The 12,646-nt window shown below is 46.0% G+C and overlaps 1 protein-coding gene across 3 annotated transcripts in view; it reads left to right on the top strand.

The window, feature by feature from the left end:
* BIN2 (bridging integrator 2) overlaps positions 1-12,646 on the top strand; it is a 32,060-nt gene that overhangs the window by 930 nt on the left and 18,484 nt on the right. For 2 of the 3 annotated variants that reach the window (XM_059403144.1, XM_059403143.1), the window contains exon 2: positions 5,912-5,992. In XM_059403144.1, coding sequence (XP_059259127.1) covers positions 5,912-5,992 — 81 coding nt within the window. Of the gene's footprint in view, positions 1-4,615; positions 4,890-5,911; positions 5,993-12,646 lie in introns of those variants that run through there. The other variant, XM_059403145.1, reaches the window with a different exon arrangement.

The raw sequence follows: 12,646 nt of genomic DNA, 5'->3' as shown, positions 1-12,646 counted from the left end.
GGGTCATGTGAAAGAGTGGAGGAAAAGGAAAGATTTTGTGTGGCTAGACTTACTCTAACTTCACCTTGATCGTGGTTTCAGCGTCTTGAAAGGCTGTCTAGTTAAAATCTGATTGCGATCAGAGCCTGTGGGCAGATCTAGTTAGAAACCGTGTGGAGGAACAGGAGGGACCAGCTTCGCTATCATTTGGAAAAACAAAAAAAATCCAGAAGACCAAAAACTCTTGGACAGTAGTTATTTTAAAAATACACAGCAATTGGTTTTACCTCCCTCTTTCACCTCCTGTCCTCATCCAGCCAGTCATCAACACTGTGCTCCTGGCTTGGGATTCTCTCCTTTTCAAAGATTAGACTCGAAAGCCTTAGATAAATAATGTTACGGCTCTGGGCTTCAGGTTCTGCATCTGTAAAAATGAGAAAGTCGATGTTAAGTGATTTGGAAATAAGACGTGGTAAGGACATACCAAAACGAGAGAAGGGGCGAGGGTGCCTCGAACCTCAGAGGCAAATACTTCCCAAAGGGAGAACCAGCCACCCAGCTACAACCTGTTCTTCCTGGTCTGAACCCCGAGAAAACAGAGAGCCCCCTCACATTTGTCTGCCTTAGGGAACTTGCAGGTTAAGGCAGAAAACAGGAAGATGCCCTGAACCCAGACATAAACAAAAAGGCAGGCAGACCCTGAACTTGGAGCAGTACCTCTGGCCCCCTGGAGGTCTTGATGCACTTGGATAGGGTGGGAATGGCCTGGAATGTGGGAAGGAGCTCAACTCAGCCTGCCAGAGTCCTTGAGTCCTGAGAGGTTTTTGAAGGCAAGACAGAGAGAGAGAAAGTTACCATCAAAAGAAAGGACTCCCTGGTACACTTTATAGTTGTTGTATTTTTCTTTATAAGCAGTTGGCTGTAATATTCTAAGTAAATATAGTAACTCAGCTGTCACCTAGTCAAATGGGTCAAATATTAAGCTCCTATGATTGACGAGGCACAGGAAATTAAGAAAGACACCATCTCTCTCTCTATGAGGCCAGCACTCTCATGATATGCTCTCACTTTGTCTTTGCAACACTTTGAGCATGTTATTAACAGCCCAATTTTAGAAATGAAGAAATGAGACTTCAAAGCGATTGGCAAATGGCAGAACTATCACTGAAGGCCAGGTGTTCCGCCTTTGGATCCCAACCCCAGACCGCTGTCCTTACAAGGCTCCAGATAAACCATGCTGACATCTGTGCCTGCCCCTTTCTGCTGCTCTCTCAGGAGCCAAAGGAGGAGAAACCCCTTTTTCTCAGGCCTCCTCTGGAGAGCCAGGGGTTGAAGGTCCAGTGAGTGTCACACACAGTGGAGATGAAGCATTCTTTTTGTTTTATTTTCCAGTTTCCACCCAGACTCAACATGAGACTGAATTGTGTTTTTACAGCAAGATCCTTCTTCACATTTCAAATGAATGCTTTCACCATCTGTTTGTGATTTCTCTGTGGCAAATCTCTCAGTTCTCCCCTGAGAAGCGGCATTGTTTACCACCTCTTTGTCGGTCTTTTCCTCTACTGACTTTTATTCAACTTGTCTTCTAGAGGATTCTGTCAACAGTACTTACAGAAAAATTCCTTTGTCCAGGATCCTGGGCTGGACCCAGGAAGGAATTTAGAGATGAGTAAGAGGTACTCTCACCTGCCAGAGGCTTCCAGTCTAATTAAAAAAAAAAAAAAAAAAAAGTGAAATGAGTCATCGGAGAGGTCTGCACTCTGTGGGAATTCAGAGGAGAGAGAAAGACTGAGGAGAATCCAGGGAGGTTTTATAGTAGAGGTGGAATTTGAGATGGGAATTATGGCTGATTAGTAGTTCCTCAGGCAACTGGTCGGGGGAGCATTCGAGCTGAGGAATGCCAGCATGAGCAAGGCCTGGAGTGTGGAAATCCTTTGAGGCCGGATAGTGAGAAATGCAGCTCAGCTGGAACGCAGGGAGTGGTGGCAGAAAACGCTGTTAAGTATATTAAGACCATCTTCAGGAAGAGCTTACTTTAGCATATATTCTGAAAGTGAGGATTTCTCACATAAACTACAGTATGGTTGTCCCGCCTAAGGAAAAAATTTTAACAAAATTCCATAATATCTTACCCAGGTCCTGTTCAAATTTCCCCAGTGGAGAGAGTAAACTAAAATATAATAAATGATTATGGGGGGAGGGTCCTGGTAAAGAACCGTAGCCACCAAACATATCTGCAATGATTTCTTTTTTTAAGCTTTGTCCTCATACCCCAATGTACATAAACGTTAAAATAGGTCAGTGAACCCTGGAACATTCTCGACCTTTTTCACCAAGCTTTCACATTTTGCCACATCCACTTTGTCTCCTGTTCCTATTCTTTCTCTCCAAATGTCTCCTGTTCTGCCAGGGGGCAAATTCTTAATGTAGAACTTTAGGGACCAGCATTGGGTGGGCTTTCATCGGCAAGTGACCCAAAGGTAAAATCTACTCATTCTTTCAGATGTTTGCTGAGCACGTACCTTCTGTTCTGTCAGGGAACTCTGGATAAGGAAGAATGTCTGCAGCATAGGTCTTGTGTCCTGATACACAGCCTGTTGCCAAGGGCAACAAGTGACTTAGGGCCCAGGGCACTGGGTGATGCTTTCAGGGTGATATCACACTCCTTTTTTCAGTTTCGGAATTAAAGACAGGAGTGTTCAGCACACATACTCACAGCCCTTCGAAGCCTTTTGCCTTGAACCCTGTGGGGGCTGGAGGAATCGGGTGTGTCCCATTAACTCAAGACTGAGCTGACCGTGCTTTCTGCCCCTTCCACCTAAAAAATGAACCATGCCCCCCGGGGCAAAGGAAGGGAGGAGTAGCAGGAAGGAAGTGAGAGAGGCACTTACCACTAAAATAAGGTGGTTTTGCAACTTTCTGGTAGAGGATGGTGTTTTGTTGGTGGGGGAGGGAGGGTTGGGTTGGGGAAGCCGGTGGACTCCGCATACCCAGGGCCAGGTGTTCGGTGCGGTGAAGTTAGACACACAGACAGACCCATGGCTGAACTGAGAAGGAAATAGACAGGTGCTCCTCGGGAAGGGAGTGCAACCAGACGAACAACAATGGGTTTGTATTGAGTGCTCCCTGCAGGGTAGCACTGGGAAAGCATGTCACTTAATCCTCCCAACTTCAGGAGATGCTGTCATCTTAGTGGGAGAAGGGGAGTTCTCTAACCAGAGGCTCAAGAAACACATAGCTTTATTTGCCCAAAGGCTTACAGCAGTAAGTGGAAAGGCCAAGGCAAGGCATATTCTGTTTGAGCCCTTGATCGTAACCACCCCAGAGAGAGCTCCGGAAGTGAGAGATGCCAACCCCGGGATTAAGAACAGAGACACATGGGTCCGAGGCTCTACATAGGGCCTCCCCCAGGACCTGGGCACTTTTGCCTGTGATTCAGAGCCCTTCGCAGTGAGAAGTCTCCCTTTCTAGCTCCTTTACCCACCACTCCCCATAACACACTCTAAACCAGCCACATGGAGCCATCTCAAAAAGCCGTGTGAAAATGGGTACTTCTCTGACTTTGTCTCTTTCCATTCTCCCGCTTTATACTTTATTCCAGTCTAGCAAAATCTTTGTGTTTTTTTAAGGCCTCATTTATTTATTTGAGAGAGGAGAGCATGAGGGAGAAGAGGGGCAGAGGGAGAGGGAGGAAGAGACTCCCTGCTGAGCAGGGAACCCAAGGCGGGGCTTAATTTCAGGACCCTGGAATCATGACGGGGGCCAAAGGCAGACGCTTAACCAGCTAAGGTACCCAGGCGCCCTGTAGTTTAGCAAAATCTTAATTCAAGGCCCAGCCTGGGGGCGCCTGGGTGGCTCAGTGGATTAAAGCCTCCACTTTCGGTTCAGGTCATGGTCTCAGGATCCTGGGATCGAGCCCCGCATCGGGCTCTCTGCTCAGCAGGGAGTCTGCTTCCTCCTGTCTCTCTCTCTGCTTGCCTTTCTACCTACTTGTGGTCTCTGTCTGTCAAATAAATAAATAAAATCTTAAAAAAAAAAAAAAAAAAGACCTGAGATCAAGGCCCAGCCTGTTGATACTCCTGTATCAGTCCCACTCTCCTTCCTGGTAGAAGTGTTAAGTATCTCTTTATTGGATACTGAGAAATCTAGGTGAATAAGGCAAGTACCCAATTCTCAAGGAGCCCACAGTTTAGAAGGACACACAGCTAGATAAATACAAATAATAAAACAGTAATAGAAGTGTATGCAAGGTGGAGAGGTTGTAAGTACTTAGGAGGGAGTGATTAACTCAACAGGGTGAAGTAGATGTGGTTAAGCGTTGTAAAAGGATGTGGAATATGAGTTAGGGTTTTTACATCTTTTTTTGTTTGTTTGTTTGAGTCCTCTATACAGCCAGCCTGGGGCTCTGCCAGCCTGGGGCTCTGAGCCAACCCTGAGATCAAGAGTCGCCTGCTCTTCTGACTGAGCCAGCCGGGTGCCCCTGTTTTTTTGTTTTTGTTTTTTTAATAGTTGCCTGAGAGACAAGGAGGGGACGAACATTCCAGAAAGAGGGCACATCATCTACAACAAGCAATAGTATGGCTTATTCGGGAAACTAAAAAAGTGTTAGGGAGGGGACCTACAGGAAGGAGGACTAGTGTGAGGTGAGGCTTCCTGAGGAGTCAGGTCATTGAGACCTGTCTGCATGCTGGACTTTGAACTACAACTGATAGATACGCATGGGCATTTCATACAAATCCGTGGAGCAGACGAGTGGAGAATCGTGAGAAGGCGTTAGGCAGCTGCATGAGAGGCCTGTCGGCAGACAAGAAACAGCGAGCCCGGAGAACAAAGCGATGACAGACTTGAAGGCATGGGATGGTTTTCAGAAATGGACACAGTGCGGATTCGATGAAGGAAGTGAGAGAGAGGTAGTTGAGGGCAACCCCCGAGATTCTTCCTTGGACCTGGGTGGGGGGGTGTTAGTGGTGCCTCCTTCCAAACTGGGGGCTCCAGGTAGTAGAGCCTGGGCTTACTTTCTTGTTTATAGGTGAGTGTCTCCTGGGAGAACAGGCGCTGTATCTTTTTCATTTCACTGTCCTTTGCTTTACCACTGAGACCAGAGTGGTAGTTAGCTCTCAGGTTCACAGGGGAGAGTAGATAGACGGAGAGCCTTCATTTCGAGCTGAGTTTCAAGTGCGTTTTATCAGTGTTCCTCACAGTTTTCCACAAGGGTCCTCCCAAGAAAAGAGTCACCGTCCTACCTGCTTCTCTCACCTCATCTATCTAGAGGAATCTGTGGCTGTGGCTGGAAGAGGGTCTTGCAAGCGAAAAGTCTTCAAGGCTCCTGTTTTACTTTTAAAATTAAGCAATGCGTGGGTGCCTGGGTGGCTCAGTGGGTTAAGCCTCTGCCTTCGGCTCAGGTCATGATCTCAGGGTTTTGGGATCGAGCCCTGCATTGGGCTCTCTCTGTTCACTGGGGAGCCTGCTTCTCTCTCTCTCTCTCTCTCTCTCTCTCTCTCTCTGTCTCTCTCTCTGCCTACTTGTGATCTTTCTGTCAAATAAATAAATAAAATGCTTTTTAAAAAAATTAATCAATGCACATTTTACATTCTTCTTATTAATCCTTATTTTAATGTAATACCACCCCCCAACCAAAATACCCCACTCTAAATAACAAGTCATTCCTGGCATATATATATGCCCTATTTATTCCAGGCTTTATATATACCCCCAGCACACTACTATGTATCCCCAGGTGATCCCCAATTTGAGAAGAACCACAAAATGTTATTTTTTTTTTGTGATGTGCTATATTTTTTATTCCATTGGACTGATAGGAATACAGCCCTTTAACTGCATCTGAGACTCTGAGAAGCCAGAGTCCCATGAGGCCAACGGATGACAAAGACTTGACTCTAACCTGATGGACCTTTCCAACTCACATTCCCAGGTACTGCAGAAGTTGGGGAAAACTGTGGAAACCAAAGATGAACGGTTTGAACAAAGTGCCAACAACTTCTACCATCAGCAGGTAATCTGGGGCAGTTGGGGTTGGGGAAGGGCGGCTTGGAGGAGGCAAGGAGACAGGAGGGCTGAATGGCAGAAGAAACAGCAGGTTCTGCAAATCAGCAGGTGCCCCTACTAAGCCATCCTCCCACCTCATCCCCTGCCCAGGGCTAAGGGCTACAGGGTGACCTGCTGCTTACCACTTTCCCTGGCAACCAGAGAAACGTCCCTTTCCCGTTCCTGCTGACCTGGGTTTTGGGAGAGAGACAAGTGTTCTTATTTTCTCTTAATGGTCCCCCTGGCTACAGTGGGATCCCCAGGTCCTTAAGACAAAGTTGCAGTGAACCCCTGCCCCCTCTGTTTTTGGCTTACCACTCCCCAGGGTGCCTGTTTCCCGCCCTCCGGCTCTTCTCATCAGGGTAGCACCCTCTTTTCCTTGTTGCCTCTTTGTCTACTCCCTCTGCCTCACCTGAGCCCTCATTTCTAAAGAATCCCTCTGTCTTTCACCTGTCATTCTCCCCAGCACACCTCCTATTCTCCCTGGGCCTTCTGTCTTCGTGGGTCATTTTATGTAGAAATTTCCATTCAGAAGTGGATGATAGGTTTGGCCTCCCAGGGGATATTTCACTTCCGGTCTCCACCTGCCAGGCATTGTGCTTGGTGCTTTATGTACGTGATCTCATTTAACCATCACCTCAGTCCCAGAGGTTGCCGTCCCCTCTTTATTATAGAAGGGGGTCATTCACTTACATTACTATGCAGTTGTCATGCCGTTCAGCCGTGTCACTCCGGTTTAGGTCCCAGCTCACAGGTTAGGACAGAGCTGCCCGCTAGACTGCTTCTCCTCAGACACCAGTCACATGTGCCTGAGCTCCCATGCCCCCCTGCACTCCTGACCAGCGCTACAAATTTGGGGGTTCCCACTGGCCACTCAGCTTCCACAATCCATGAGGACAACTGACAGAACTCAGGAAAACGCTCTAGTTACAATCACTGCGTTATTACAAACGATACACATCAGGACCAGACAAGTGAAGAGACACATAAGGTGAGGCCCGGGAGAGCTCTGAACAAGAAGTTTCTGTATCCTCAAGACATGTCACCTTCCCAGCATGCTGCTAGAGGAACCGGGGGAAGCTCACCAAAACGTCAGTAGTCTAGAGCTTTTTTTATTGTGATTTCCTTACCTAGTGAATCCCTGGCCACATGATTGAATATAATCTCTAGTTCCCATTCTTTCCCCTCTGCTGGAGATCAGGCTGATATCACCTGTCTCAAAGACCCAGCCCTCTAATCACATGGTTCATCTTTCCAGCCTGACCAGCCACCAGCTGAGTCATTTGTTTAGCATAAACTGAGTCTGATCCGAGAGGCCCACCATGAATAACAAACACATTCCTATCGCTCAGGAAATTCCAAGGAGTTAGAAGTTACTTCCCAGGAACTGGGGACAAAGGCCAGCTAAATTCTTTATTGGACGGTATCAGTAAATTGAATTATATGGAAAATAATTCTCTCAAATTATATTAAAAGGACATTCACTATAATTCAGCAGTCGATTATATATTAGAATCACTTGGGAAACATATATGTATAATTTAGAGATTTTATTTATTTATTTGAGAGAGAGCATGAGCTGGGGGAGAGGTAGACAGGGAGAGGCAGACTCCCTGCTGAGCAGGGAGCCCCATTTGGATGTAGGGCAGGGCTCGATCCTTGGAACCTGGGATCATCAATTTGTATTATTAGTCCATATGTACATACCCATCTCTTAGCTTTAATAATTAGTCAACTCATTTCTGTCTCCACCTACTTTCCCTCATCCTTGATTACTGTGAAGCAAATTCTATATATCCTATCGTTTTATCCAGAAAAATTTCATTATCGATCTCTAAAGATAAGGACTCTTAAAATATAACCACAAAGCCATTATCACACCTAAAAATATTTTCTCTGAGATATTTACTCCTTTCCAACAAACCGGAAAGGAGAAGAAAAACATGAATTAAAAAAATCCTGTTTTCGGGGCACCTGCATGGCTCAGTCATGATCCTGGGATGGAGCCAAAGCAGACCCCTTACCCGCCAGGAGCCTGCTTCTCCCTCTCTGTCTGCCCGCCACCCCCACCCCGCCATGTGTTCTCTCTGTCAAATAAATGAATAAAATCTTAAAAAAAAAATTATTTCACACCCTCCCATGCCGTTGTTTTATATTCTTAGAATCACCCGGCTATGAATGTGTATGATCTCTTAAGTAAATCTACAATAAATAGATAGTTTACCAAAGTGAGACTATTCCGTTGATACTGGTTTTATAACTTGCCGTTTTCAGTTAGCAATGTAATATATCCTTTCTGATACTCCACTAAAATGTAAGACTAAGTGATATTTTCAAAAAGTAGCACTAATTTTTTAAAAATTTTATTTATTTATTTGACAGAGACAGAGGGATCACAAGTAGGCAGAGAGGCGGGGGGGGGGGGGGGGGAGGGGGGAAGCAGGCTCCCCGCTGAGCAGAGAGCCCTATGCGGGGCTCCATCCTAGGACCCTGAGATCATGACCTGAGCCGAAGGCAGCGGCTTAACCCACTGAGCCACCCAGCTGCCCCAGTAGCTCTAATTTCTTGATATAAAATATCCAGTTAATGTTCACATTCTCCTAATGATGTCTTTTTTTTTTTTTTTTTAGTTTGTTTAAATCGGCAACTTGTTGGCGTGTTTAAGTCTCTTAGGAAGAAAGTTAAATCTCTTCTTCACCTGCTACTTTCTGATTCCTCCCTCTTTGCAGTTTGTCGCTGACACTAGATTGTCCTCCCGCAGTTTCCTGTAGCTTCAACTTGATCGATTAGGTCCTCAGAGTATGGTTTAGCCTGCTCGCTTGGTTCTGGTATTTTCTATAAATTCATAGTTGTGTTTAGAGGCTTGATGAGATTCAGATTTTTGTTTGTGTTTGTTTGGGTGGTAAGAATACTTGGTATTTTTATAGGCCTGAGAGTTTACCATCTGGAAACACACGATGGCTGCGTGTCTCCTTGTTTTGTGGGACAGGAACAGCCTTGGTTGATTATTAACTAGGGAGGCTGTGTTTTATATTAACTTTCCAGGTAGTGACGATGTAGTAGCGAGTCTGAGAACAGCATTGGCAACCTGCGGTTGAGTCAAACTAGGGGGGAAATAGGTTCTGAGAAGGAGGAGGTTTAATCAAGGTAAAAGCCGAAGAGCTGCCAAGCTGGGATTCCAACTTAAACCCTTTGCTTTTCCCCCTGCACCTCACTAGGAGGCCTCCGTGGGCCTCCGCTCAGTGACTGCTCTGTTCTGCTTCTAACTGCAGCGTGAAAAGAACAGGAATTAGTAAGTCAACACCCACATCGAGAGCTTTCTGACTCTTGACTCGTTCTGCACCTGTCTTTCGTCTTCCTCTCTGCCTTAAAGGATGGATCTGCCAATGGCAGGTGTGTGGGCAGAAGGGATAGGAAATGAAGGAAAGCCCATCAAGAGGATAGGATGGGGCGCCTGGGTGGCTCAGAGGGCTAAGCCTCTGCCTTCAGCTCAGGTCATGATCTCAGGGTCTTGGGATCGAGCCCCGCATCAGGCTTTCTCTCAGCGGAGAGCCTGCTTCCTCCTCTCTCTCTGCCTGCCTCTCTGCCTACTTGTGGTCTCTGTCTGTCAAATAAATAAATAAAATCTTAAAAAAAAAAAAAAAAAAGAGGAGGATAGGATGTTGACAGTCCCCTCAGAATTTCCTGGGCGAGCCAACCACCTGAAAACACTGGAAGGGGGCGGAGATGGATTTGAGAAATGAAATAGAGGTCGAATAGGAATAAGGGAAAATTTTCTTCTTAGTGAAGGATTTTCCTCAAGTAACTGGTATTTGAGCTTGCGTGGAACGGTCACTTCACAGGCGTGTCACGGGGGCCTGCCTCACGCCAGGGACTGGGCTAGATTCTGGGACTCCACTGTGAATAAGATAACACACCTGCCCTCAGGCTCTCACAGTTTAGGAACAAAGACAACAACAATACGACCCAGTCTGAGACTGGACCTGGGGTGGCTAAGACAAACAGAAGGGGAAAAGACAAGATCAAGGAAATTGAAAATGAAGTATTCCAGAAGGTGGACCAGTTAGTTGGTCATGTGCCCAGGGCCTTACTGCAATCAGCTTGTAGGTAAACTTTTCGTTAATAAGTAAATATCACTCCCAAACTTCCCAGCCTGATTTCAAGACCTTGCCATTTGCCTGGGTTTCTAACTAAATTTCTATAGGTAAGTTTTCCTTGTGGGCTCTGCGTGGCTGCTTCTTCAAACCATATTAAATAGGAAGAATAGTTTTCCACAAGCAGCATTTTACTCTCTTATTTTTGGTAGTGACAGCTGCTTCCAAGTCATTGCATTCAAAATCAAACCTAGGGTGCCTGGGTGGCTCAGACCGTTAAGCGTCTGCCTTTGGCTCTGGTCATGATCCCAGTATTCTGGGATTGAGTCCCACATCGGGCCCCTTGCTCAATGGGAACCTGTTTCTCCCTCTCCCTTTGCCTCCCCCTGCTTGTACGCTCTTTCTCTTTGTCAAATAAATAAATAAAATCTTTTTAAAAATAACAAAATAAAATAAAACCTAATGGGGCACCTGGGTGGCTCAGTCGGTTAAACCTCTGACTCAGTTTTGGCCCAGGTCATGATCTCAAGGTCTTGAGATCAAGCCCCACATTGGGCTTCATGCTCAGTGGGGAGTCTGTTGGAGATTCTCTCTCTCATTCTGCCCCTCCCCCAGCTTGTACATGCTCTCTCTCTCTTTCTCTCTCAGATAAATAAGAAATAAAATCATACCAGCTTCTTGCCTCCTTTTGGACCTCCATCAAATCAAGCACTTTCAGCTCTCACTCAGGATTGGTCATACTACTTGCTGTTTTGCTGAGTGTTTGGATTTTTCTGAGTCTGTTTCTCTCCAGCAAGTGGGGGAACCCCAGGCCAAGGACTCTCTTAGCATGTAGCTTTGTCTGCCTAAGTGCTTAGGACAAGCTTCCAGAGGGAGCCGTCCATTAACTGAGGGCTGAGGCTGTCTGCGTAAGGGGGAGGAAGGTCCAACTCAGACTCTTCATGGGGCTGCCAAGAATTTGGCAAGGATTCAGAGAGCCAAAGTGATAAAATCATAAGCTACAGGCATAGAAATGGTCTTACCCAACATTTATAGGAAAATAAAGCCAGAAAAGTGGAATAACTTGCAGGGTTTTGACTCCCAGACAAGTGGGAACATAAGACTGGGAAAGTTGTGGGACGCCTGGGTGGCTCAGTTGGTTAAGCAGCTGCCTTCGGCTCAGGTCATGATCCCAGCGTCTTGGGATCGAGTCCCACATCGGGCTCCTTGCTCCGCGGGGAGCCTGCTTCTCCCTCTGCCTCTGCCTGCCATTCTGTCTGCCTGTGCTTGCTCTCTCTCTCTGATAAATAAAATCTTTAAAAAAAAAAAAAAAAAGACTGGGAAAGTTGTATCTGTCAAGAAAGAAGAGAGATGCTGGGCAACCTGGAGCCATTTTGGGGCTGAGAGACAGGGACAGAGAGGCCAGCAAAATAAGAAGAAACCCAGTGGTGCCCCACTTCCTGCTACCACTACACACACACTCACACTTCATCTCTTCAAAGGAAAGAGCAAGAACATAAAGAACTTGGACCTACAGGTTTGATCCAAAAACAGAAATACAGTTGGGCTTCTGTGAGTGCGGGGGAAGGCAGAAGGCATTCACGTTTTATGGAATCTGGTATTGATAGAACCCCCTGGTTTTGCACAGCGGACACACAACCTCCATAGTCATGCACAATAGCCTTGATTACCGATCCAATTTTTCAGGCCACATAATATCTAATGGGAGAAAAGCAATTTTGATTTCATTTGTAGAAATCATGCGAAATGGTTTAACAGCTTTTATTAGTTATATGTGTATTTTGGAGATCAAATCTTCATGGTGAAGTAAAAATGGCGCCTACATTCTTTTCTTTCAAAAAAGCACTTCAAGGGGCGCCTGAGTGGCTCAGTGCTTAAAGGCTCTGCCTTTGGCTGGGGTCGTGGTCCCAGGGTCCCAGGGTCCTAGGGTCCTGGGATCGAGCCCTGCATTGTCCGGCTCTCTGCTCATCAGGGAGCCTGCTTCCTCCTCTCTCTCTGCCTGCCTCTCTGCCTACTTGTGATCTCTGTCTGTCAAATAAATAAATAAAATCTTTTAAAGAAAGAAAGAAAGAACTTCAAATCCTTGTTAATTTTTATAATCCTCAGAACTCTCTCAATCTTTGGCTATCAGATTTTTTAAAATCTTAAACTTATACCCACCTACCAGATCCAGGTTTAAAAGATTTTGTGTACATTGAACATCTTAGACTGTTTAAACTTTTTTCCCATGAATGAACAAGCAAAGAGGAAATTAAACATCCTTCCTGGTGAATGCTGAGTGTTTCTGAATTTTGGTGACTATCTCTGTTGTGCTATTGAAAGCACTTCCTTAAGGTCACCGGAAACCTCCAGTTACCAAGTCCAGTGACTGTGACTGGTTCTTCCTGGACTCTAACCTCTCTGTAGCATCTGGTCCCTCCTTGGTCATTCTCTGACGCTCTCCGGGTACCCACTTGCTGTGACACCCTACACAACATCGGTTCTTCTCCCACATCTCTGACAGTGTCTTCAACTCCCTTGAGTCCACC

This window comes from Mustela nigripes, chromosome 6 (assembly GCF_022355385.1).
Source record: "Mustela nigripes isolate SB6536 chromosome 6, MUSNIG.SB6536, whole genome shotgun sequence".
Taxonomy (NCBI): Eukaryota; Metazoa; Chordata; class Mammalia; order Carnivora; family Mustelidae; genus Mustela; species Mustela nigripes.
The sequence above is the reverse complement of the archived record's forward strand: the minus strand, read 5'-3'. Positions and strand labels throughout refer to the sequence as shown.